General features: G+C 43.8%; 1 protein-coding gene across 1 annotated transcript in view; it reads left to right on the top strand.

Moving 5' to 3' along the window:
- Nucleotides 1-27,941, top strand: part of exoc4 (exocyst complex component 4) — a 554,471-nt gene that overhangs the window by 89,435 nt on the left and 437,095 nt on the right. Inside the window, exons 7-8 of the mRNA XM_072241246.1 lie at nucleotides 954-1,099; nucleotides 12,834-12,922. Coding sequence (XP_072097347.1) covers nucleotides 954-1,099; nucleotides 12,834-12,922 — 235 coding nt within the window. The remainder of the gene's footprint in view (nucleotides 1-953; nucleotides 1,100-12,833; nucleotides 12,923-27,941) is intronic.

Here is a 27,941-nt window from a genome sequence, read left to right on the forward strand (position 1 = left end):
AATAAGTATATGATTCACTTTTTCCTCTTTGATAATTGACTCCAGAATCATGCCAATATCAGCTGTTAATTTCACAGGTCTATTGTGCCCTGACTTCTGCTTGGCTCCTGTTCCAAACAACGGAGTCACAGTGGCTGTATTCCAGTCTTTTGCTACCCTCCCAGAATTTAGCAGGTTGTGAAACTTTAACTAATGAGTCTTATATCCTTACCGCTAGCATGCCGTCAAAGTTCAACCTAACATTTATTATCAGTGTGCGTGCATGTCACCATAGATAACCCTGAGATTCTTTTTCCTGTGGGCATACTCATATAGAATAGTAATTGTAAACAGGATCAGGATCAAGGAAGGATCGCGTGAAGCATAGAAGACAACAAACTGTGCAAATGCAAGTATAAATAGATAGCAATAAATAACAAGAGCATGAAATAACTAGATAAAGAGTCCTTAAAGTGAGATCATTGGTTGTGGGAACACCTCGATAGATGAATGTAGTTATCCCTTTTGCTCAAGAGCCTGATGGTTGAGGGGTAGTAACTGGTCTTGAACCTGGTCGTGCCAGTCCTGAGGCACTTGTACCTTTTGCTCGCTGGCAGTTGTGAGAAAAGAATATGACCTGTGTGGTGATGATCTTTGATGATGGATGCTGCTTCCCTATGACGTCGTTTCATGTAGATGTACTGCGTCTTTTGGGTCCTTGTGACATATCAATCTTTAGCCCCCTGACTTCTTCAATTATTTATTGGTCGTTCACACACTACTGGATTTAATTTTTTTTTAAATCCTAGGGATCTCTAGGTTTGTATGTTTGTGTTTATCCGTGTCTTTTCAATTGATTGAGCTGAAGATGTTCCGTAATGTAAAATAATAAGAGCATCATTGATAGACATGAGAACTATTTACAGATGTATATATTGTGAAGTTCACATAAAATGACTGTTATGTTTTTACAGGTACTGTTGACAGAATATTTAGATGTGAAGAACACTCGAACTGCCTCTGAACCTTCATCACAGCTCAGTTACGCCAGCACTGGGAGTGACTTTGCAGCATTCTTTGCCAAAAAGAGACCTCAGAGACCCAAAATTCCTCTTTTTAAGTAAGTATCATAAGGTTCACTTTAGTTTGTAATCTGAAAGTAAAATGATGGTTGCGTTAATGTTGTTTTAGTATTAAATGAAAAACTATTTAATCTCCTTCAATGCTTTCTGTGGGTTTTGTAATTTGGAGCAAGAGTAAGGAACGTTGTTTTGGCAATGAATAAATTGATCCACTATCTAAATTAACTTTCCTGTCTCATCCATATGTCCTTGATTCCCTTTTTTTCACGCGCACTAGTCATACCGAACAAGTCCCTGAGAGCTGCCTTCCTTTTGGCAAAGGTGGGAGTAGTGTCACTGAAACTGCAGAGAAGCCTCATAATGTACCTCCTAATTACTGGAAAGTATTGTGGGGCCTGGAACATAAGTGACGTGGGCTTGCAAAAAGAAAGAAATTAAAATGTGATTCATGTAATTCTGCTACATAAACCTGCACATTTGTAATCTTGTTTTGACAGTGACCTAATCAAGGATTGGAACATTTTCAAATTCATCACTTCAGCTGTCATGATACTCAATTCATGGTTGCATATTATTATTGGAAATAATTATTTAAAAATCTAAGTATTGTAAAGGGACTTGTTGATTTGGACGGTGCAGATAACATAAGAAGAAAGGGGGAAAGCTTTTTTGTTTAAAAACACTAGCCAGTGACTTACAGCAACACTGTTCTGTGCATCTCAGTGTGGTATGATTGAACTTTCAGAAGTTAGGGCAAATTTCCTCTTAGTGGCATCACCACGGAACAGTACTGCACGGGATCAGGCCTTTTGGCCCACAGTGTTGGGCCAAACTAATGAAGCTAATAATGCCTAATTAAATTAATCCCTTCTAACTGCACATGGTTTATATCCCTTCATTCTGTGCATATTCATGTGCTTATCTAAGAACCTCTGAAATGCCTCTGTCATATCAGCCTCAATCACCATTGCTTGGCACTTTATTGACCAAGATAGACGTCATAGAGCCATAGAGATATACTGCAGGAAAAAAGGCCATTCAGCCAACTTGTCCATTGCAACCAAGTTGCCTTCTTGAGCTTGTCCCATCTGCCTGCATTTGACCCATATACTTCTAAACCTTTCCCATCTATGAATCTGTCCAAATGTCTTTTAAGCATTGCAATTGTGCCTGCCTCAATAGTTTCCTCTGGCAAATTGTTCCATATAGCCATCAACCTTCCTGTGAATGACTTGGCTCTCAGCATCCTTTTAAATAATCCCCCTCTTGCTATACCCTCCAATTTTAGTTTTACCTACTCTGTGACAGTGATCATCTGCCTTATTCACGCCCCTTATAATTTATAAACCTTTGTAAGGTCACCCCTCAGCCTCCTTCGCTCCAGACAAAATGGTCTCAGCCAATCCAGCTTCTGTTCAAGAAATGTGCATGTGAACCTTTTCTGCACCCCTATGGCTTTATCACATCCTTCCTATAGTATGGCAACTAGTGCCACCAATATTATATACAGCTACAACTCTTTAACACAGTGTTCTGTATGAAGAAGGCAATCATGTCATATGCCTTCTTCACCACCTTGTTACCTATATGGGCACTTTTAGGGAATTCTGCATTTGTATCCCTAGGTCTCTGTTCTACAACTTCCCCGGAGCCCTGTCATTTTCTGTGTAAGTCTGTCCTGGTATAACTTCCTAAAAGCATTATTTCCCACTTGTCTCAGTTAAATTCTTCTTGCCATTCTTTTGCCTGCTTTCCCAATAGATCTAAATCCCTTTGTAACCTTAGACAAGTTTCTTCACTGTCTACCACATCACCAGTTTTGGTGGTCATGTGCACATTTTCTAATTATTCCACCAACAGCAGCACGCCATTGGTTACAGGGATCCAACCTGGAAAAACAGCCCGTTAACTCCTTTCAATTGGCTAGCTCACCTGGATCCCACGTGATCTCAATTTCTGTACTAATCTACCATGCAAGGCCTTGTCCAAAATCTTGCTACAGAAGTCCACATGGACTGTGAGTACTGTCCTGCCCTCATCAATCCTCTTTGTTAGCTCTTCAAAAAAATCTCCTGTGAAATTCATTGTACACCTTTTCTCAGTACGCTGATCATCTTGAAATCCTTCTTCGCCACTCACCTTCCCTTTATACTGGTCATATTGCTTCTCTACTCTCATTACTAACGCAGTGTAATCTCTTGATGTCTCCAATGAAATTTGTGAGACACATTTCCCATCCACAAAATCATTCTGACTATTCCTGTATTCCCCCCTCTCTTCTGTTATCAGTCAACCAGCAACTTTGGAGTAAACAATGTACCTTTTGAGTCCAGATCAAAGAATTTGGAGATTTCAGTGTAGCAAAGGCAGTAATAATTTGCATATTGGATTGCTCTTTTGTATTTTACACTCAGTTATGCTGTTCACATGTGGAGGCATCAATTGGTTCTGTTGAATTGTTGAATAAATGGAAATGATCATCAATCTCCTTTCTAATTATGTATTATAAAGTAGTAGATCATTTGAGCTTAAATTACATAACCCTTCAGAGTGTTAATACTTAATTATGAAGATTATTTGAAAAATAATATCGTGTTTAATGAAGTCATAGTGCACTACAGCACAGAAATAGGGCCTTTGGCCCATCTATTCCAGGTTGTACTGTTGTTCTGCTTAGTTGCATCAGCTTGCACCCGGATCATAGCCCTCCATACACCTCCCATCCATGTACTTATCCAAACTTATTTTAAATATTGAAAATGAACCCGCATCCACCACTTCCACTGGCAGCTCATTCCAACCTCTCACCACCCTCTGAGTAAACAAGTTGCCCCTCATGTTCCCCTTAAACATTTCACCTTTCACTCTCAACCCATGACTTCTGGTTCTAGTCTCAGCCAACCTCAGTGGAAAAAACCTGCTTGTATTTACCCTACCTATACCACTCATAATTTTGTATATTTCTATGAAATCATCCCCTCATTGTCCTGCACTACAGGGAATAAAATCCTTACCCATACAACCTTTCAGTACAACGCAGGCCATCAAGTCCCAGAAACATTCTTGACAATTTTCTACTGACTCTTTCAATCTTGATGTCTTTCCTCTAGGTAGGTGACCAGATCTGCACACAGTACTGCAAATTAAGCATCATTTCCAGCTAATACAGCTTAAACATAACTTCCCAACATAACATTTTATTAATAAAATGTTTGTAAAAGTAAGGGCAAAATAGAAACCTTTTGAGGTGTTTAATAAATGGAGGATGATTCAAACTTCCCGGTGCACACAACTATAATATTTTCACATCAGAAAACATTTTAATCAATGTAGTAGATTTCTCTCAGATATTTTTGTGAAGCAGACAAATAATGAATTTCAAAGATTTGTATCTTTATTACAAAATCTAGCCCGGTAAATGCATATTCGGGTAATTGATTCCAAAAGGATTTGTGAAAATTCCCAAAGTAATGGAGAGCAGAGTTCAATTAACCTGATAACAGAAGTGTAAAGAATGGCCTCTATATTTGACGAGCACGAGAGGTTATCAGTATGTGTCTGATGCGGCATGTTTTATGTGGATTGATGCACAAATTATCTCAGTAGCAGCTTGATGTGGGACTAGTATTTTAGATTAATTTTCTATCACCATGGGAGGAATAAAGGTTGCATGTTGTAACTAATGAGTACTTAAACAAGGGAACAATGCATAAAAATGTTTTTGATAGGACCCTTGGGTTATAAGCAATGGATATTATTAAGTTGATGTTTAAAACAATCTTGAAAATTTCTGAGAGCTCATGTGCAATGCAAATGTTATTTTTGTCACTTCAATGTGATCCATCAAACCAAAATCACATTATAACTATCAGCAATAGCAATTTGATATTTTGAGGCAACAAATGGAATATTCAAAATTCCAGACAACTTTTTGAGATGCTTAAAACCAACATATCTGCTTCACCATTCCATTGTGGCTGATTTGTTTATTAACCCTATAACGTGCAACGAGACCTGGGTGTCATTGTACACCAGTCATTGAAAGTGGGCATGCAGGTACAGCAGGCGGTGAAAAAGGCGAATGGTATGCTGGCATTCATAGCAAGAGGATTCGAGTACAGGAGCAGGGAGGTACTACTGCAGTTGTACAAGGCCTTGGTGAGACCACACCTGGAGTATTGTGTGCAGTTTTGGTCCCCTAATCTGAGGAAAGACATTCTTGCCATAGAGGGAGTACAAAGAAGGTTCACCAGATTGATTCCTGGGATGGCAGGACTTTCATATGATGAAAGACTGGATCAACTAGGCTTACACCCTCTGGAATTTAGAAGATTGAGGGGGGATCTGATTGAAATGTATAAAATTCTAAAGGGATTGGACAGGTTAGATGCAGGAAGATTGTTCCTGATGTTGGGGAAGTCCAGAACGAGGAGTCACAGTTTGAGGATAAAGGGGAAGCCTTTTAGGACCGAGATGAGGAAAAACTTCTTCACTCAGAGAGTGGTGAATCTGTGGAAATTTCTGCCACAGGAAACAGTTGAGGCCAGTTCATTGGCTATATTTAAGAGGGAGTTAGATATGGCCCTTGTGGCTAAAGGGATCAGGGGGTATGGAGGGAAGGCTGGTACAGGGTTCTGAGTTGGATGATCAGCCATGATCGTACTGAATGGCGGTGCAGGCTCGAAGGGCCGAATGGCCTACTCCTGCACCTATTTTCTATGTTTCTAAATCCCATTCCCTCCCCCCTCCCGTAACCTTTGATGCCCTTGCAAATCATGAACTTATCAACTTCGCCTTAAATATACTCCTTGTCTTGGCTTTCACAGCCATCAATAGGAATGAATTTCACAGATTCATCACCCTTTTGCTTATTATGCCACTTGACAGAACATTTTAAAATAAAATCCCTCAGTTTGTGGTCATTCAAAATGAAAATGCGAAATGTTGGAAATGCACAAACATGAAAGATCCTGCGGGTGCTGGAATTATAGAGCAATAATCACAAAATTCTGGAGGAATGCTGCAGGTCAAGCAGCAGCTATTGAAATTAATTTGACAGTTTGGGCCAAGACCCTTCGTCGGGATTGGAAAAGAAGGGGGGAAGGTGCAGTAGGGAAGGAGTACAGGCTCGATGGTAGTAGGTGAAGCCAGGGCGGGTGGGGGAGGGGTTGAGGTAAGTAGCTGAGAGAAGATAGGTGGAAAAGGCAAAGGTTTAGAGAAGAAGGAATTTGATAGGAGAAGAGAGTGGACCATGGGAGAAAGGGGAGGAGGCGGGGCAAAAAGGGGAAGTGATAGGCAGATGAAGAGAACGATAAAGTACTGTAAACAATGAAATAGCATAAAAAAGTTGGAAATACTTAGCATCTGAGGAGAGGGAAACAAAAATGCTATAAGTGATGGCCTGGCTCAGTATCATAAACAGAGAATTTTTAACAAGATTAAAGCAGAAAAATGTGGAAAACTAGGAAATATGTCTGTAATGAGGTGAAAAGCAGGATACACCAGAGAACTGTGCAGAGTAGAAGTGATAAAGGAATATTAAAAAAAACATTTAATTATAAGGAACTTTTATATGAAAACATTGTATTTAGTGAAGTTAAATTGCTAGACGTATTGTTGACTTAAAAGTTTGTAAAATACCATGTATTGAAAAATGAGAAACTGGAATAGTTCAAAGTTCAAAGTAAATTTATCATCAAAGTACATATACAGTGTAATGCAAAAGTTTGGGCACCCCGATCAAAATTTCTGTTATTGTGGATAGCTAAGCGAGTAAAAGATGATCCGATTTCCAAAAGGCATAAAGTTAAAGATGACACATTTCTTTAATATTTTAAGCAAGATTACTTTTTTATTTCCATCTTTTACAGTTTCAAAATGACAAAAAAGGAAAAGGGCCTGAAACAAAAGTTTGGGCACCCTGCATGGTCAGAACTTAGTAACACCCCCTTTGACAAGTGTCACAACTTGTAAACGCTTTTTGTAGCCAGCTAAAGCCCAATTTATACTTCTGCATCAAATGTATGCCGTAGGTACAGTGTATCCTACGCCGTAGGGTGACGCGCACCTCCTCAAAAAAGTAACTCGCAATAACTGTGATTGGTCTGCTTGGTAGCATCGCATTTCCTCCTACGCATTTCGGGTTGCTTTTCTCCGCCATGTCTGTACACTGATGCGAAATAAATGGTTGGAGATGATGAACCAAATTGTCAAATCTACCTGCCGACATCTGAAAATATTTGAAATGCATTTCCTCGTCTATGTCTCTCACGAAGAAACTCAACACAGTGGCATAGAAACCCCACCACCAACTAGCATTTTGACGGTTAATTGCAGAGCGATGGATCGATCATGCTTTGGGCTTGTGTTGCAGCCAGTGGCACCAGGAGCAATTCGCTGGTAGAGGGAAGAATTAATTAAAATAAATACCAGCAAATTCTAGAAGCTAACATCACACTGCCTGTATAAAAAAAATGCTGAAGATGAAAAGAGGATGGCTTCTACAACAGGATAATGATCCTAAACACACCTCAAAATCCACAATGGACTACCTCAAGAGGCGCAAGCTGAAGATTTTGCCATGGCCCTCACAGTCTGTGGATAGACCTCAAAAGAGCAGTGCATGCAAGACGGCCCAAGAATCTCTCAGAACTAGAAGCCTTTTTCAAGGAAGAATGGGCGAGAATCCCCCAAACAAGAATTGAAAGACTGTTAGTTAGCTGGCTGCACAAAGTGTTCACAAGCTGTGCTACTTGCAGAAGGGGGTGTTACTAAGTACTGACCATGCAGGGTGCCCAAATTTTTGCTTCGGGCCCTTTTCTTTTTTTGTTACTTTGAAACATAAAAGATGGAAACAAAAAAGTAATCTTGCTTAAAATATTAAAGAACCATGTCATCTTTAACTTTATGCCTTTTGGAAATCAGGTCATCTTTTACTCGCTGAGCTATTCACAGTAACAGAAATTTTGACCGGGGTGCCCAAACTTTTGCATGCCACTGTATGTCACCATATTCAACTGTAAGATAATTTTCTTGTGGGTATTCATACTAAATGCAAAGAAACACAGTAGAATCAGTGAAAATTAGACAGTCTAAGAGGGAATTAGACAGGTATATGGAGGAATCTAGACAGGTATATGGAGGAATTTTAGACAGGTATATGGAGGAATTTAGACAGGTATATGGAGGAATTTAAGGTGGGGGCTTATTTGGGAGGCAGGGTTTGAGGGTTGGCACAACATTGTGGGCCAAAAAGGCCTGTACTGTGCTGTACTATTCTATGTTCTATGTAAAACACATACAACAAATATGGATAGACTTCCGATATTGAAAAGACAACAAACTATGCAAATACAAAAAAGAGAAAAGAAAACAATAATAAATAAATAAGCAATAAGTATCGAGGACATGAGTTGTGGAGTCCTTAGAGATGAGTCGATAGGTTGTGCAATCAGTTCAGTGTTGGGGCAAGTGTAGTTACCCTCTCTGGTTCAAGAGCCTGATGTAGGAGTCGTAGGAGGCCAAGGTCAAGGAATAAAAATGATAAGCTGCTGGAAACCCAAACCTATTCTGACAGACCCAACACAGTTAATTCCAGAAAACGGATCTTGAACCTGCAGTTAGCCCAGTGCCTTAGGTATCATTAGAGCTTCTTAAACTCATTAGAGTTTCTTAAACTCATTAGAGTATCTTGAACCACCACAATACTTAGTGAATGTTGGCCTACAGTTCTATTGAAGATGGTGTTTCAGGATTTGAACCTATGGATAATAAGGGAACTGTGATTTATTTCCAAGGATATGGTGTGTAACTTGAAGAGAATTTGTGGTTGGTTCAAAGTTCAAAGAACATTTTTATCAACATTATACAAACTTGAGATACATCCCCTAAAGGCAACAACAAAACAAGAAACCCAAAAGAACCTATTAAAAAAGACCATCAAACAGACAATGTCTAGGAAAAAAATGTGCAAACAGGAAAAGTAAACAAACAACATTCAGAACTGAAGTTCACGAAAGTAAGTCCACAGCCATGAAGTTCACGAAAATAATTCCACAGCTGATCCAGGAGCCTGTTAGTTGTAGGCCACAGCCTCAGTTCAGCACAAAGACAGGTGAACCTCACAAGTAGCGAGCTGAACACTGACCCATACCTTTCCTCTGACCCCAGCACCCTGACCTTTTCATTCTGGCCCAGTGCTGAATTAGCCAAACTTCAGCTCATTCCTCACTCTTGTACCTGGGCCCTGCCATTTCACTGCCATTTCACTACACTCACGGGCTTGGGACCTGCTGCTTCAATTCGGCCCATGTCCGTCTTTTCCAATTTGGCTTGGCGCTTAAATTGGTCATGCATCGGCTTGTTCTAGGCCTTGACTCTGCCCCGCCTAGGATCTGCTGCTTCAAATTGGCTCCAAGTCTGCTCCAGTAGCCAAACACCAGCTAGATCGCTGCTCTCGGGCCCTGGCACCACCACCTCTATTCGCTCCTTACTTGCCATGCCACAGCTGTCCTGCACCTTTGGGGCTTCAGTTCACACTCCAAAATGCCAGGTCATACAGGTGGTTCAGAAGCTCAAGTCTGAAAGAGAATTTTCAGGCTGTTGATGAAAATGCAATTAACACAATGTGCTCGGAAGTCAAGTAGCATCTATGGATGGGTATGAACAGTTGATGTTTTGGGCCAAGATTCTTCATCAGGACCAGAAAGGAAGGGGAAGAAATCAGAATAAGGTGGGGGGAGAGGAGGAAGAAAGACAAGGTGGCAGGTGATAGGTGAAACCGGGGTTGGGGGGCAGTTAAGTAAAGAGCTGAGAAGTTGATTGGGGAAAGAGATAAAGGGGGAAAGTGATAGAAAAGGATAGAAGACCATGGAAGAAGGGAAGGGGGAGGAGCACCAGAGAGGGCAGGTAAGGAGAGAAGGTGTGAGTGGGAACAAGAATGGGGAATGGTGAAGAAGGGGTTGGGGGGCAGTTACCAGAAGTTAGAGATATCAGTGTTCATGGAGGTTACCCAGGTGGAATACAAGATGTTACTCCTCCAACCTGAGATTGGACTTATCATGGGAGTGGAGAAGGCCACTCAAAATGGGATTTCCTTGCCACCCATTTCATTTCTATTTCCCATTGTTAAGTACCCCTAGGGGTCATATTTTTTTATGGACTATGCCTTTGAAAAAAGAGAGAGAGGGTTGTTCAACACCAGACACCTTGTTATTAAGAGAGAGAGAGGCGAAGACTGCTTGGAGATGGTGTTATGGTTTCTCTGCAGCATGTTTACACTTTGCAAGGACACTGGCAGATTCTAAGTTCTTACAGAGAGAGAGAAGGGAGGAGCTGCTTAATGGACAGCTGGTATTCAGCACGATGAGATAAATAGAAGGTCAGCTGTTAGACCCACAGACACATGGTTTTGGACACTGAGTGAGCTTTGTTGTGCCCACAGAAAAGGTGGGTTTTGGAGGATTGATCAGTGGCTCTTGCAGTGTGAAAAGAGTGTGACCGGTGGGGAGTTATTCATGTGTCTGACCCTTGCCTGGGTTGATAATTCCGCCCCAGAAGAACGGTCCCCTAGTTGTCATCACAGTCAGTGACTTCTAAAGGATTTCGAAGGACAACAGGAAGATCGATGGCATCAGCTCACCTGGAGACTCAAATCTCTCCCTCTCTCTCTCTCCATCACTACTCAACTCAATACCATGAACTGAGCTGAACTTTACTCATCATCATAAGACTATCTATTTACCCCTAGACATGAAGAAGCTTGGTTTTCATATATTTCCACACTTACTTATATATAATCATTCCTAACCTGTTTGATATATCTGCATTTATATTACTGTATTGCGTAGTTACTAATAAATACCATTAGTTAATAGCAATACTGGACTCCAAAGTGTTTTCCATTTCTGCTGGATCTTTTACCCGTCACGGGGTATGTGACACCATTCACATTCTGACAAATCATACTGCAATGGATCTGCTGAATTCCTTCAGCACGTTGCTCTAGAATTCTAGCATCTGCAGCACCTCTTGTGTCAATTGATTGCAGTGATTGTTTTTGAGAAAAGGTGTAAGTAATAAAGCAGTTAACAGTTTAGGCTGTTCCCACGTGCCTGCTTCTCTTGTCCTTTTTGCTTTTTGTGGTCACATGTATAGGAGGTGCATTTAAAATAGTCCACGCAATAACTTCGGTGTATTGTGTCTGTAATGAACACTGTATCTGCTATAGTCAGTGTTGGAGGTTATGTACCTTTCAACTGGTGGATGGGATACCATTTAAGCTTGCTCCATCCTGGATGGCATTGAGTTTAAGTGTTGTTGCAGTTGCAGTTATCCAGAGAGTACAGAATATTCTATCATAATCCTGTGTCTCAGAGATTCAGGTTGAATGCGATTGACAAGCTCAGCTTCATTTTCTTTCATGATCCTCATAACCTTTGATTCTTCATTGTATTCAACCTCAAACATAGTTAATGCCTCAGCATCTGCTGTGTCTAGAGTGGAGAATTCCAAAGGAAGCCTTCCTCATATACCATATGAGTCAGCTTTTAACTGGCGTCGTTTAGTTTCAAGCTCCGTCACCAGGGGAAATGTCCTCATAGGATCTGCCTTTTCAAACACCCACAGAACTTTGTGTTTGAATCAAGGTGCCTCTCATTCTTCCAAATTCCGGAAAGTAATGGCCAATTCTGCACAATCTCTCCTCTTAAGACAACTCCTTTAACATAGGCAATTGTGTGAACTTTGCCTACATGGTTTCTTGGGCAAGTACTTAGTGTCCAAAGGGGAGCAAAACTCAGTGCTTCTGGAAAGGTATCAAGCATAATGGTTAGCTAAATGCTTTAAGTTGCCAGTGGTGATGGTTCAAATCCTGCTGCTGCCTGTAAAGAATTTGTTTGTTTGTTTATTTCTTTGTTGAGATGCAGTGCGGAATAGGCCCTTTGAGCTGCACCCGCTCAGCAATCTCCTGATTTAATCCTAGACTAATCATGGCACAATCTACAATGACCAATTAACCTACCAACCAGTATGGCTTTGGACTGTGGGAGGAAACTAGAGCACCCAGAGGAAATCCACACAGTCGCAGAGAGAATTGAACCTGGGTCACCTATACTGTAAAGTGTTGTGCTAACGGCTATGCGAGGCACTGCATGGGTTTCCTCTGGGTGCTCCAGTTTCCTTCCACATTTCAAAGGTGTATCCGTTAGGGTTAATAGGTGGTAGGCACGCTATGTTGGTATCATTGACACAAATGGTGCATTTCGCTGTATGTTCCGATGCAAATAAAGCTAATCTTTAAAAAAGTCTTTATCTTTAAGCCTAACCTTCATTTGCTGCCTTTGATTCCTTGCTACACGTGCATACCAGCTCTCTGTGATCCCAGTACTGATGTCTCTGAACATCAGTGTTGTTATTCACACCATTTAAGTAATAACCTAATCTTCTACTTTCATTTGCTTCAAACTTATTGTCTTGATTTGACCTTATTTATAAATTGCAAACTTTCTCTCAATTCGCTCTCAATCCCTTGACATTTTCTCTCTTTCTTCTTTCATAACCATCTGTACTCTTGAAAGAAAGGAAACCATACTTTGTCCGTGCCTTCAGAGCATCATACCAAAATGCTTAGCAATCAATGAATATTCACATTGAACAATCCACCACTCCTATATAAATTTAATCAAGTTTCGTAATGCAAGGATCTTGAAACAGAACATTGTAGAGAAATAAAAGTGATGTATGTATTATTCAGCAAGGTTTATCCATTTACAGATTTGAATCATCTTCGCATGCCATCAGTATGAGTGCGTACCTGCGTGAACAGAGACGTGAGCTGTATAGCAAGAGTGGAGAACTACAAGGTAAAGTCAGTGCAATAGACCGATTCTCCTCGATACAAATTAAATTGCAGACCAAAACCAGATGAGCCAAACTTGTAAGCTTATATTTTCATTTTGTTCTCTTACACTTTTATTGATTATTATGATCAGTGTTACGATATGAATGCATGGATTCATTGGATTATCAGAGAGATCCATTTGTACCTATGAAGCACCTGCAGAAGTGTGAAATGAAAGTCTTAAGAATATTACAATAGGTCAGAGAATTTGAAAAATGGTTCAGTAACAAAAGGAGGAGAAAAAGAACCAAAAAACAGTCAAAAACAGACAGGAAACCAATTATTAAATGCTGTGAAGCAGAATTTGGGGAAAAGGGGCAGAAACAGCTGGCTGTTGCTTGCAAGAGATCTTAGAGGCAAACATAAGATCAAAAAGTATGATAATGATGTATATCTTGCTCCTTCAGAGTTGAAACTGAACAAACTGAATTCTGATATCAGCAGGAAATTTACTTGTTAACTTTTCCACAGAGATTAGCCAGAATACTGTTTGCTACCATGGAGACAAGGATTAAAATAAAATTAGGCCATCACTGGGTAATGAACAGATTTAGGTTTTACAGATATCCTTTGGTCAATTTTGTCCATAGAGAAAAATCCCTCAATATGGTAATTATTCTTCATCAGTAATGAATGTCATTAAAAACACACAAGATTAATAAAAAATAACAATTTTTAAAACTGGAGGTAGAGAGCAAACTAATCCCGCTATTCATGGGAACAAATCAAGTTGAAGTTGGGTGAGACCCGATGTAGATTGGGAGGCCTCCATCCGCCAGAAGAAGCGGCATCTCCCAGTGGTCACCTATTTTAATTCCACTTCCCATTCCCATTCCAATGTCTGTCCATGGCCTTCTCCACTGCCGTGATGAGGCCGCACTCAGGTTGGAGGAACAACATTTTATATTCCATCTGTGGTGGGGGCTTCCAACCTGATGGTATGAACATCGATTTCTCAAATTTCTGGTAATGCCCCCCACTTTCACCATTCCCCGTCCCCTTTTCCCCCTCTCTTCTTGCCTGCCCATCGCCTCCCTCTGGTGCTCCTCCCCCCTTTTCTTTCTTCCATGGTCTACTGTCCTCCCCTATTGGACTCCCCCTTCTCCAGCCCTGTATTTATTTTATCAATCAACTTCCCAGCTCTTTACTTCATCCCTCCCCCTCTCTGTTTCACTTACCACCTTGTGTTTCTCTCTCTCCTCACCTCACCTTTTAACTCCACTCCTCATTTTTGTTTCTCAAGTCCTGCTGAAGAATCTCGGCCTGAAATGTCGACTGTACATTTTTCTATAGATGCTGCTTGGCCTCCTGAGTTCCTCCAGCATTTTGTGCATGTTGTTTGGATCTCCAGTCTCTGTAGATTTTCGCTTGTTTGTGAATTTTAAGTTTATTGTCACTCAGCTTTATACATGTATACTGCCAAACAAAACAATGTTCCTCCGGACCAAGGTGCACAACAACGCAGTACAAATAACTTGCACACAACACATAAGTAGTGTTAAAACAAATAAATTAGCTAATAGTTAAATATATTCAAGAAGATTGACATTTAGCATAAGTGCAATCATAACACAAGTCAAACAGTAAATGTTATATAATTCTATGGTGCTTCATAAGTGATGAAAACTAGGAGGTGGCAGGGAATTTAGTTGTCTCAGAGCCTGAGATAAAAGCAGTTTTCCATTTTAACAGTCTGTGTATGTATGTTAGAATTGTGAATTTATGTTATGGGAGCAACTTCATTTGTATAGGTGTCCATAAGTTAGGCTTCCTTATCACAGACCTATATTCTATTTGAGATATCTTTTCATTCAGTGTGATTCCTCTTGTTTCAATAATGAGTATGCCTATTGATAACATATTGTCAACCTATGAAATTGGGATTTCAGAGTAAATATCACTGTGCTACATGTCACTAATTATGTGAAATACAAAAGAATAGAGGAAATTTATCAGGTTTAATACCACTGGTAAATGTACTGAAATTAATTTGGTGGCAGCAGTACAATTCTATACATGATAATACAGAAAAAAATCAATTACAGTGAGTATATGTATGTATATTAAATGGTTAAAATAGTGCAAAAACAGAAATAATAAATAAAAACTACAGGAACTACAAAAGCTACTCCCTGTTAAAGCAGGGTGATTCTTCAGTGGGAAAATGCCTTTATTGGTGTGGAGGAAAAATTAAGCTTGAGAACTGGGGGTTTGTAGAATCATGGGGAGAGCATGATTTAAAAAAGCAGAATTTGTCCATCTTCTTTGTACTAACTAACAATAGATCGTGTCATCAACGAGGAACCGAATGTTTAGATGCTAATTGCCTGAAAGGCAACGTGATTAATAGATCGTTAGGTACACCGTTTGTATGGGTGCTAATGTTGTGTAAATTACAGAAACAGTGTCTGGAGACCGGTTGACCTAGTGTAATTATATTTACTGTATAAATTGGAATTGTAATCTTGCGTTGGTGGAGACATGGGCAACGGCTCCCTGTGAATTCAAGAAGTAAAGGCAGTAACTGACTTCAGGATCTTTGCCTACTTTGTGTTTGATCGGTACTAAATTCTCCAACAATTGGATATCTGTCGCACATAAATTATGTAAATAAAATCACTTTTAGTGAATTAGAGCAGCCTTAGACCAGGTTGCAAGCCTCCTAATTTGCTGTAACGTTTAACCATAGAGGTGAGACTTAACCTTCAGAATATAGTCAGCCCCCCTTATCCGTGAGTTCGGCACGCGCGAATTCAATCAACCGCGAATCGAGAAAACCTAGAAGTGCTCTTCCAGCACTTGTTGTTCAAACATGTACAGACTTTTTTTTCTTGTCATTATTCCCTAAACAATACAGTATAACAACTATTTTACATGGCATTTACATTGTATTAGGTATTATAAGTAATCTAGAGATGATTTAAAGTATACGGGAGGATGTGCGTAGGTTATCGTGGACCAGGATCGAAAAAAACAAGTTCTCTTACTAGGAGAGCCGAAACAGGTACATCTGGTATTATTTAGCGTCAGTTAGTCAAACGTTTGTCTTAGTATATAATATATATTTTACCTTTCTATGCATATAAAACACTTAAAGAAACGTATGTTTCAGCGCCGGGCGATTCAGTGGCAGACTGCTCCTGAGCGCATGCACCATCCATATTTGATGTGGAGGATCAAAAAACCCAAAACCCCAAAACCCAATAATTAAACCACTACGTTGCTTAGTAATAATTGTAGCTTTCATTGGGGCAGGGCCTTTCTCACTTTATTCTTTAAAATTGTTCTGATCGTTGACCGACTGTAGCCTAACACTTTTCCAATGACTGATAGCGTTTCACCTCTTTCCAATAGCTTTATTACTTCCACTTTATTTTCAATCGTGATCGTGATTATCTTCGTGAACAGAAACACAGCAGATTCAGAGCGCCACCTCCGAGTCCTAATGTCCGCTGCACTGAGACAAGTTAAATAAGGTCCGGGGTTCTGCTGGGTCCTAAGGTCCACTGCATTGAGACAGGTTGAATAAGGGACTTGAGCATCCACGTTTTTTTGGTTTCTGCGAGGGGTCCCAGAACCAATCTCTCGCAGATAAGGAGGGCCGACTGTACACTTCTAAAATTTTTTTAGGAGCTTATCTATAACTGATCACAAAATAATAGTGCTTCCCTTAACTGGCCTGTTATGCCAGTTAAGCCGGAAGAGCTGGGAACAGAGACAGTCTTTGTACGTTGCCTTTATCGATCTGACCAAGGCTTTCAAGCTGGTTAGCAGGAGGCCTCTTCGCACTCCTGAAGAAGATGGGATGCCCTTCAAGACTGCTGAATCTCATCGCCTCTTTCCATGATGGCATGCAGGGGACAGTACAATTCGATGGATCATCCTCAGAGCCCTCCCCCATCCAAAGCGGAGTGAAGCAGGGTTGCGTCCTTGCCCCGATGCTCTTCGGGACCTTCTTCTCCCTCGTACTGTTGTACGCTTTCAGGACATCTGATGATGGAGTGTACCTACACACTAGGTCCGACGGCAAGCTCTTCAACCTTGCACACCTCAGAGCAAAGACCAATGTGCGTCAGGTCCTGATCCGGGAGATACTCTTCGCTGATGATGCCGCCCTGACGTCACACACACAGTCTGGTCTCCGGAGTATCAGTTCCCTGGCACATGCTTGCCAAGAGTTTGGCCTCACCATCAGTCTGAAGAAGACAGAGATCATGGGCCAGGGTGTCAGCGAAGCCCCCAGCATCAGCGACCACACCCTGCAAGTGGTAGATGGACTCACCTACCTAGGATCGACAGTCTCCAGCAACCTGTCCCTTGATCCAGAGCTCAACAGGCGAATAGGGGAAGCCGCCGCTGCTGTGGCCAAGCTGTCAAAGAGAGTGTGGAAAAACAACAAGCTCGCCACAGCCACCAGGATTGCAGCATACAGAGCCTGCGTACTGAGTACTCTTCTCTATGGCAGCGAGAGTTGGACAACCTACGCGCGCCAAGAGCACCAACCCAACAGCTTCCACCTACGGTGCTTGCGTTGGATCCTGGGCATTTCCTGGAAAGACCGTGTGCCAAACAAGGACGTCCTGGACCAGGCCAGCATGCCAAGCATGTATGTCCTTCTCACACTGCGACGACTGCGTTGGCTTGGCTACGTCCACCGCATGCAGGATGGCTGCATCCCCAAGGACATCCTATACAGAGAATTCGCCGCAGGATCCCGGCCCATAGGGCACCCACTGCTGCGTTACGGGGACGTTTGTAAACATGACCTGAAGTCTGCTGATATCAGGGTGGACATTTGGGAAGAGACGGCTGCAAATCGCTGCACCTGGCGACAGGCTGTATGTACAGGCATTACCAATGGAGAGGAAAAACGAACTCAACTGTGGTCGGACAGAAGAGAGAGAAGGAGAACTGCGGCAGTGGCTACCCAGCCGCAGCCATCAGCCACCAGCCTTCGTGTGCAGCAGCTGTGCCAAGGACCGCCGCTCAAGAATCGGCTTATTCAGCCACAGCCGACACTGTTCCACACCCAACTGAGTCCTAAACCGGGGCCCATTGTCTACTAGACAGACAGAGCCATTAGTGTTGTACCTATTGTTTTTTAATCTTTCACATAGTAAAACATAGATTTCGCTTGAGCCTAATGAGCTTTTAAATATGCATGCAGTGCTTATAAAAAGTATTCACCCCTCTTTAAAGTTTTCATGTTTTATTGTTTTACAATATTGAATCACAGTGGATTTAATTTGGCTTTTTTGACACTGATCAACAGAAAAAGTCTCTTTTGTGTCAAAGTGAAAACAGATCACTACAAAATTATCTAAGTTAATTACAGATACAAAACACAAAATAATTGATTGCATAAGTATTCACCCCTTTAATATGGCATGCCAAATCATCACTGGTGCAGCCAGTTGGTTCTAGAAGTCACATAATTAGTTAAATGGAGATCACCGTGGGCAGGCAAAGTGTTTCAATTGATTATAGTAAAAATATACCTGTAGCTGGAAGATCCAGCTGCTGATAAGTCAGTGTCCTGGTAAAAACTACACCATTAAGACAAAATAATGCTCCAAGTAACTCCTTGAAAAGGTTATTGAAAAGCACAGGTCAGAAGATGGATATGAGAAAATTTCCAAGTCACTGAATATCACTTGGAATACAGTTAAGCCAATCATCAAGAAATGGAAAGAATATGGCACAGCAGTAAATCTGTCTAGAGGAGGCTGTCCTCAAAAACTGAGTGATCGTGGAAGAGGGGGCTAGTGAGGGAGGACACCAAGAGATCTACGAGAACTCTGGAGGAATTACAAGCTTCAGTGGCTGAGATGGGGATGACTGTGCATACAACAACTGTTGCTTGGTACTTCACCAGTCATAACTTTATGGGAGAGTGGCAAAGAGAAAGCCACTGTTGAAATAAACTCTGATGATACCTCGGCTAGAGTTTACCAGAAGCATGTGGGAGACTCTGAAGTCAGCTGGAAGAAGGTTTATGGTCTGATTAAACCAAAATTGAGCTTTTTGTCCATCAGATTAAACACTATGGTTGGCGTAAACCAAACACCACACATCATCAAAAACACACCGTCCCTACTGTGAAGCATGGTGATAGCTGCATTATAGCTGTGGAGATGCTTCACTGCAGCAGGCCTGGAAAATACAGGAAAACCCTGGAAGAAAACCTGATGCAGTCGCAAGAGAACTGTGATTTGGGAGAAGTTGTGTTTTCTAGCAAGACAATAACTCCAAGTTTAAAGCCAAAGCTACACAGGAATGGCTTAAAAATAACAACGGTAAATCCTGGAGTGGCCAGATCAGTGTCCAGATCCCAATTCAATTGGAAATTTGTTGCTGGACATGAAAAGGGCTGTACAGTCATAATTTCCTGTAATTTGGCCGAACTTGAGCAGTTTTGTAAAGAAGAATGGGGGAAATATTACAGTGTCCAGATGTGCAAAGTTGATAGAGACCTCTGCACACAGACTCAAAGCTGTAATTGCTGCCAAAGGTGCATCTACTAAATACTGACTTGAAGGGGGTGAATACTTATGCTATCAATTATCTTGTGTTTTATATTTGTAATTAATTTAGATCACTTTTTTGTCATGGTTCCGTCTGGCAATTCCCCATCTTGCTATTACCTCCTTAATTGGGCCTTAATCCCCTCATCTGATTTCCAATCATACCCAGTTCCACTAATTACAACACACCTGGTTCCCATTAGCGAACATAGGATAAAACTCGGGCGGCACTGCCATGCTTTGCCAGTTCGTTGGTTGATTCTGGTGTGAGTAAACCTCATTTCTGGATTCCTTGGGACTGTCAGTTCTAACCTCTACATCATTTCCTGGATACTCTACGTAAACCTTGTCTCCGTGTAAAGACTCTCCTGGATACTGGTTCCCCGTTTGCGGCAGTGCTAATGCCTCACAACTCCGCCTCTGTGCCTGTGTCCTGCACTTGGGTTCATCCTCAGCCTCGTCCTTGCAACAGAACGAACTGTCCAAGCATGAACCCAGCGGACACGGACCCTGTGCAACAGGCCCTCGCCAGTCAGGACTACCTACTGGGCGCCCACAACCAGCTGCTCAGAGAGGTCACGGAAAACCTTCGTGCGCTGTCCACGAATGTGAGCAAGGTCAGTGAGCAGGTTGACTGGGTATCCACTTCCCTTACTCCGTCCTTTCCAATAACCCCGACTGACCAAACCGCACAGCCTGGGATGGCTACGCCCCTTGGATCGGCAACACAGTGCCCTCGAGAGCCGTACATACCCGAACTGGAACCCTACGCTGGGGACCTAGGGCCTTCTTATTACAATGCTCTTTGGTCTTTGAGCAACAGCCACGTATGTACACCTCGGACAGATCAAAGATAGCGTACATCATGGGGCTGTTATAGGGGGATTCCTTGGCATGGGCCACAGCGATCAGGGACAACCGACCAGAGGCCTGTTCCTCCTTCCCCTCCTTCGTCTCCGAAATGAGGAAGGTCTTTGAACAGCCCATTCGCGGTAAGGATGCCACTAAGTGCTTGCTAACTCTCTGTCAGGGTTCACGAAGCGTAGCAAAATACTCCATCGAGTCCCGAACATTAGCAGCCAACTCTGGGTGGAAGGATGAAGCACTATGGGAAGTGTTTCAACAGGGCCTCTCAGATAAGATAAAAGATGAATTGTCAGCAAGGGATGACACGGACAGCCTGGACTCTCTGATCTCTCTAGCCACCAGGCTAGATAATCGACTTCGAGAGCGTCTGAGAAAAAAGACCAGTCACCCCGCTCTTCGGGTCGGCCCAAGTCCCACCTTACCATCTTCAGCCAGCCTCCGTTCCCCAGCCGCTCCAAGTGTAGCTCCTGCTCCTACTGTCCCCACTACCCTGGGGGAGGAACCAATGCAGCTGGGACGGAACCGGCTCTCACCTGCTGAGCGACTTCTCGAGGCGGAGAGCAGGGGATTTGTTACTATTGCGGCCAACTGGGACATTTCTGGGATACCTGTCCTCTGCGGCCAAAAGGGAGGGCTCACCAGTAGAAAGAGGGACCCTGGTGAGCCGGACGACACTCCCTTCAGTCCCCCAGACCCGGATGCAGTTCCCAGCTACCGTGAATTATCAACAACAGTCCCTGTCCCTATCCGCCTTGGTGTATTCCGGTGCTGAGGGAAATCTGCTGGACGAGGACATAGCCTCCCGGGCCGGAAAGCCTCAGGAGCTGTTAAGTACCCCTCTAGGGCCCGGGCACTGGATGGAAAACTGCTGGCTCGGGTTATCCACTGTACGCCACCCCTGACCTTGATTCTGTCTGGAAACCATCGAGAGGAGGTACGATTTAATCTCATCCATTCTCCTCAAGCCCCTGTAGTTCTAGGATATCCATAGCTGAACCACCACAACCCCTACATCGACTGGTCTACCAGGAGGATAGTCAGCTGGAGCCCGTTTTGCCATGCCACCTGTCTGTGTTCAGCTCCATCCCCTAGAGAGGCTACCACGACCCCGCCTGTCTTGGAACCTCTCAACTTGTCCGGGGTCCCCGCAGAATACCATGACCTGGAATAGGTATTCAGCAAACAACGGGCTCTTTCCCTGCCTCTGCACCGCCCATATGATTGCGCTATCAACCTTCTCCCTGGGACCTCATTACCCACCAGCCATCTTTATAAATTATCCCAACCAGAGAAAGAGGCCATGGAGAAATATATTAGTGAGTCCCTCGCGGCGGGCATTGTCCCACCCTCATCCTGGCCGGTGGGCACTGGTTTCTTCTTTGTAGAGAAGAAGGCTGGGTCGCTTCGTCCCTGTATTGATTACCAAGGCTTAAACAATATAACAGTTAAAAATAAATACCCACTACCCCTCATTAACTTGGCATTTGAACGACTTCACGGAGCCACCATCTTCTCAAAGTTGGACCTTTGTAGCACCTACCATCTAGTCGGGATGAGGGAGGGAGATGATTGGAAGACGGCTTTTAATACACCCTTGGGCCACTTCGAATACTTGGTCATGCTGTTTGGCCTCAACAATGCCCCCGCCGTTTTTCAAGCCCTCATCAATGATGTGCTGAGGGACTTTATTAATCACTTTGTGTTCGTCTACCTAGATGATACCTTAATATTTTCTAGAAGCCCCCAGAAACACATTCATCATGTCCCTCTAGTCCTCCAGAGACTGTGGGAGAACAAGTTATTTGTGAAGGCGGAGAAATGTGAGTTCCACGTCCCTTCGGTCAGCTTCCACCCCTGTGCATATTGTCTTGTTTATTATTTATTGTAATGCCTGCACTGTTTTGTGCACTTTATGCAGTCCTGGGTAGGTCTGTATTCTAGTGTAGTTTTGTGTTGTTTTACGTAGTTCAGTGCAGTTTTTGTATTGTTCATGTAGCACCATGGTCCTGAGAAACGTTGTCTTGTTTTTACTGTGTACTGTACCAGTAGTTATGGTCGAAATGACAATAAAAAGTGACTTAACTTGACTTCCTGGGCAGGTGAGGGCAGGTCCCGAGAAGATCCGGGCAGTGGAAGAATGGCCCTGACCTACAACCTGTGAGCAACTTCAGTAGTTTTTGGGATTTGCAAACTTTTATCGCCGATTTATCAGGGATTACAGTCGGGTGGGGGTTCCCCTACCCGACTTAACTCGTCTACCACACCTTTTTGCTGGGACTCCGAAGCTGATTCGGCATTCATTGATCTGAAGAGGCGGTTCACAACCGCTCCTATCCTGGTCAAACCGGACCCCTCCCGTCAGTTCATTGTTGAGGTTGATGCCCCCGACTCCAGCGTAGGAGCAGTCCTGTCCGAACGATCAAGTCTGGATGAAAGGCTTCATCCCTGTGCCTTCTTTTCTTGCCGACTGTCCCCCCGCCGAGCGGAATTACGACGTGGGGAATTGGGAACTACTAGCGGTCAAGCTAGCATTGGAGGAGTGGAGGCACTGGCTGGAGGGGGCGGAACACCCGTTTATTGTTTGGACTGATCATAAGAACCTGGGATATATTCAGACTGCCTAACAATTGAACTCCCGCCAGGCCCGTTGGGCATTATTTTTTGGACGGTTCAAGTTTTCCCTTACATACCGTCCAGGGTCCAAGAACGGGAAGCCGGATGCACTCTTCTGCCAATACAACTCCAAGGAGGACACTTCCAGCCCAGAGACTATCCTCCCATCACCCCGTATGGTGGCAACCCTCACTTGGGAGATTGAATCCATAGTAAAGGAAGCCCAATGTGATGACCCTGACCCTGGCAATGGACCTGCCAATTGCCTTTTGGTGCCTGATTCCATTAGATCTCAGCTTCTCCAGTGGGGGCACACATCTCGGTTCACCTGCCACCCCGGGAGTGATTGGACCCTGGCTGTCCTGAAAAGACACTGTTGCTGGCCTTCCATGGAGGCGGATACCCGTTCCTATATCTTTGCATGTTCCGTCTGTGCCCGTGGAAAAGCCTCCCATCGGCCACCTGCGAGATTACTTCATCCTCTACCTGTCCCTGGTCGTCCTTGATGGCACATTGCCCTAGATTTCGTCACCAGTCTACCCCCTTCACACAGAAACACCACCGTACTCACCGTGGTAGACTGGTTCTCCAAGACAGTGCATTTTGTAGTCCTCCCTAAACTTCCTTCTGCTCAGGAAACAGCAGACCTTCTCATCCACCACGTCTTCTGCCTCCATGGAATCCTCGTGGATATTGTCTCCGATCGAAGTCCCCAGTTCATCTCGCAGGTATGGTAGGCCTTCAGTCAAGCCTTAGGTGCCTCAGTCAGCCTGTCATCCAGCTTACACCCACAGACGAATGGGCAAATGGAACGGGTCAACCAGGACTTGGAGGTGAAGCTACGTTGTATTACAACCAACAACCCGTCTACCTGGAGTGACCACCTCGTGTGGGTTGAGTACGCCCACAAACTTCTGGTTAGTACTGCCATCAGAAGGTCTCCCTTCGAGTGCTCCCTTGGGTACCAATCCCCGCTGTTCCCCGCGCAAGAAGAGGAGATTATGGTGCCGTCTGCTCAGGCCCATATCGATCGGTGCCACAAGGTTTGGGAGGACACACGCACGGCCCTGCTCAAATTAGCCGATCGCAATAGGAGGATTGCCAATCGACACCAAACTCCTGCACCTGAGTATCGACCTGGGCAAATGGTGTGGCTTTAATCTAAAGACATCCCTCTCAAGGACGAGTCTAAGAAACTCGCTCCTCGCTTCCTGGGACCTTTCAAGGTCGAAAGTATCATCAACCCCACAGCAGTCTGACTTAATCTATCAAGATCTATGCCATCCACCCTACTTTTCATGTTTCCCAATTAAAACCACTTTCCGTCAGCCCCTTGTGCCCTCCGATCGCAACCCCTCCACTCGCTCGGATCATCAACAACCGTCCAGCGGCTGCGAGATGTGCGCTGTCAAGGCAGAGGCCTCCAATACCTGGTCGACTGGGAATGGTTCGGCCCAGAAGAGCGTTCCTGGGTACCCCGCTGCTTCATCCTGGACCCCTCTCTCATCCAAGACTTCCATCGGGACCAACCGGATAAGCCTGGAGGTTCGCCTGGAGGCTCCCGTTGAGGGGAGGTACTGTCATGTTCCTGTCTGGCAATTCCCCATCTTGCTATTACCTCCTTAATTGGGCCTTAATCCCCTCGTTTGATTTCCAATCATACCCAGTTCCACTAATTACAACACACCTGGTTCCCATTAGCGAATATAGGATAAAACTCGGGCGGCACTGCCATGCTTTGCCAGTTCGTTGGTTGACTCTGGTGTGAGTAAACCTCGATTCCTGATTCTTTGGGACTGTCAGTTCTAAGCTCCGCATCATTTCCTGGATACTCTACGTAAACCTTGTCTCCATGTAAAGACTCTCCTGGATACTGGTTCCCCGTTCGCAGCGGTGCTAACGACTCACGACTCTGCCTCTGTCCCTGTGTCCTGCACTTGGGTTTGTTCTCAGCCTCGTCCTTGCAACATTTTTGTAGAGATCTGTTTTCACTTTGACACCAAAGAGTTTTTCTGTTGATCAGTGTGAATAAAGGCATATTAAATCCATTGTGATACAATGTTGTAAAACAATAAAACATGAAAACTTCCAGGTGGGCGGGGGGGGGGTGAATGCCTTTTATTGGCACTGTAAATATAGAATCCTATGATAGTTGACTACTGTTCAGACAATGTGTTTTTTTTTCAGCTAGCTTGACTTGATTCTGTTCCTTTCCCATTTGAAATATGGACATGCATATAGTAATGGTGGTTAACCCAATAATATTATTGTCACTGTTGCTTAGTTGTCCCACAGCATTCGGGTCTTTATCGACATTTCAATTACTATTTTAAAAACTGCCTCAGCTGCCTGACAAGTAGTAGAGCTCAAGCTAATGTTTTATTCGGAAACAGTCTTGAAGTTCAACAAGAGGCAATCATGGATTGGGGAATTTAATTGAATGCTTTAATGGTGAAGATGCAGTGAATAATATTTAGTCATAGTCATACTTTATTGATCCTGGGGGAAATTGGTTTTTGTCACAGTTGCACCATAAATAATAAATAGTAATAGAACCATAAATAGTTAAATAGTAATAAGTAAATTATGCCTGCAAATTATGAAATAAGTCCAGGACCAGCCTATTGGCTCAGGGTGTCTGACCCTCCAAGGGAGGAGTTGTAAAGTTTGATGGCCACAGGCAGGAATGACTTCCTATGATGCTCTGTGTTGCATCTCGGTGGAATGAGTCTCTGGCTGAATGTACTCCTGTGCCCACCCAGTCCATTATGTAGTGGATGGGAGACATTGACCAAGATGGCATGCAACTTAGATAGCATCCTCTTTTCAGACACCACCGTGAGAGAGTCCAGTTCCATCCCCACAACATCACTAGCCTTACGAATGGGTTTGTTGATTGTGTTGGTGTCTGCTATCCTTAGCCTGCTGCACTAGCACACAACAGCAAACATGATAGCACTGGCCATCACAGACTTGTAGAACATCCTCAGCATCGTCCGGCAGATATTAAAGGACCTCAGTCTCCTCAGGAAATAGAGACGGCTCTGACCCTTCTTGTAGACAGCCTCAGTGTTCTTTGACCAATCCAGTTTATTATCAATTCGTATCCCCAGGTATTTGTAATCCTCCACCATGTCCACACTGACCCCCGGATGGAAACAGGGGTCACCAGTATCTTAGCTCTCCTCAGGTCTACCACCAGCTCCTTAGTCTTTTTCACATTAAGCTGCAGATAATTCTGCTCACACCATGTGACAAAGTCTCCTACCGTAGCCCTGTACTCAGTCTCATCTCCCTTGCTGATGCATCCAACTATGGCAGAGTCATCCGAAAACTTCTGAAGATGACAAGACTCTGTGCAGTAGTTGAAGTCTGAGGTGTAAATGGTGAAGAGAAAGGGAGACAAGACAGTCCCAGTGGAGCCCCAGTGCTGCTGATCACTCTGTCGAACACACGGTGTTGCAAGCACACGTACTGTGGTCTGCCAGTCAGGTAATCAAGAATCCATGATACCTGGGAATCGTCCACCTGCATCGCTGTCAGCTTCTCCCCCAGCAGAGCAGGGCGGATGGTGTTGAACGCACTGGAGAAGTCAAAAAATATGACCCTCACAGTGCTTGCTGGCTTGTCCAGGTGGGCGTAGACACGGTTCAGTATCCTCAACTCCTAGTCGGGGCTAGTAGGCGAACTGGAGGGGATCTAAGTGTGGCCTGACCATAGGCCGGAGCAGCTCCAGAACAAGTCTCTCCAGGGTCTTCATGATGTGGGAGGCCAATGCCACCGGTCTGTAGTCATTGAGGCCGCTGGGGCGCAGCGTCTTCGGCACAGGGACAAGGCAGAAACGTCTTCCACAACACAGGAACCCTCCGGAGCCTCAGGCTCATGTTGAATACATGGCGAAGTACTCCACGTAGCTGAGGGGCCCAGGCTTTGAGCACCCTGGTACTGACACCATCCGGTCCTGCAGCCTTGCTTGGGTTGAGACGTTTCAGCTGTCTTCTCACCTGTTCAGCCATGAAGCCCATCATGGTGGTTTCGTATGGGGGAGGGGTATAGTCATGCGAGCAGGGTGGGGGACTGTGAGGAGGGGTAGGAGGGGAGAGTGGAATATGTGTTGGTTGGGGGCCGACAACAGATGGCTCGTGGGGGATGGGCAGGGGTCACAATGTCAAATCTGTTAAAGAACAGGTTAAGTTTGTTGGCCCTGTCCACACTGCCTTCAGCTCCTCTGTTGCTAGTTTGCCGAAACCCAGTGATGGTCCTCATTCCCCTCCAGACCTCTCTTATGTTGCTCTACTGGAGTTTCCACTCAAGCTTCCTTCTGTACGTGTTTTTAGCCTCCCTGATCCTGGCTTTCAGGTCCCTCTGTATTGCCTTCAGCTCCTCCCTATTCCATCTCTAAACACCCTCTTTTTAGCGTTCAGGATGTCCTTAATGTCCTTTGTCACCCATGGCTTGTTATTTGAATAACAAAGGACAGTTCTTGTTGGAATATTGCAGTCCACACAGAAGTTAATGTAATCAGTGATGCATTCTGTGAGCCCATCAATATCCTCTCCATGTGGCTCACAGAGTGCCTGCCAGTCTGTCACCTCAAAACAATCCTGGAGCACCTCATAAGCCTCCTCTGACCATTTCCTCACTGTCCTCGAGGTTGCAGGTTTACTCTTCACCAGAGGTACGTAGCAGGGTTTTAGATGCACCAGGTTGTGATCTGACCTTCCCAGTTGGGAGAGAATGTATACGTGAATTAAAGAATTATTCACTCCTTTAAGGGCAGCAAAGGTTATGGAGAGAAGGCAGGAGACCAGAGTTAATAGGGATAATAAATCAGCCATGATGGAATGGTAGAGCAGACTTGATGGACCGAATTTCTGATTTCTGCTCCTATGTCTTATGGTCTTGTATGACAGATTCAACCTTATTTGGCTAATAAACAAAGTTAGGGATAGATCCAAAGAGCAGTCATATAAAGTT

Source organism: Mobula birostris, chromosome 23, assembly GCF_030028105.1.
Source record: "Mobula birostris isolate sMobBir1 chromosome 23, sMobBir1.hap1, whole genome shotgun sequence".
NCBI classification, from domain to species: Eukaryota; Metazoa; Chordata; class Chondrichthyes; order Myliobatiformes; family Myliobatidae; genus Mobula; species Mobula birostris.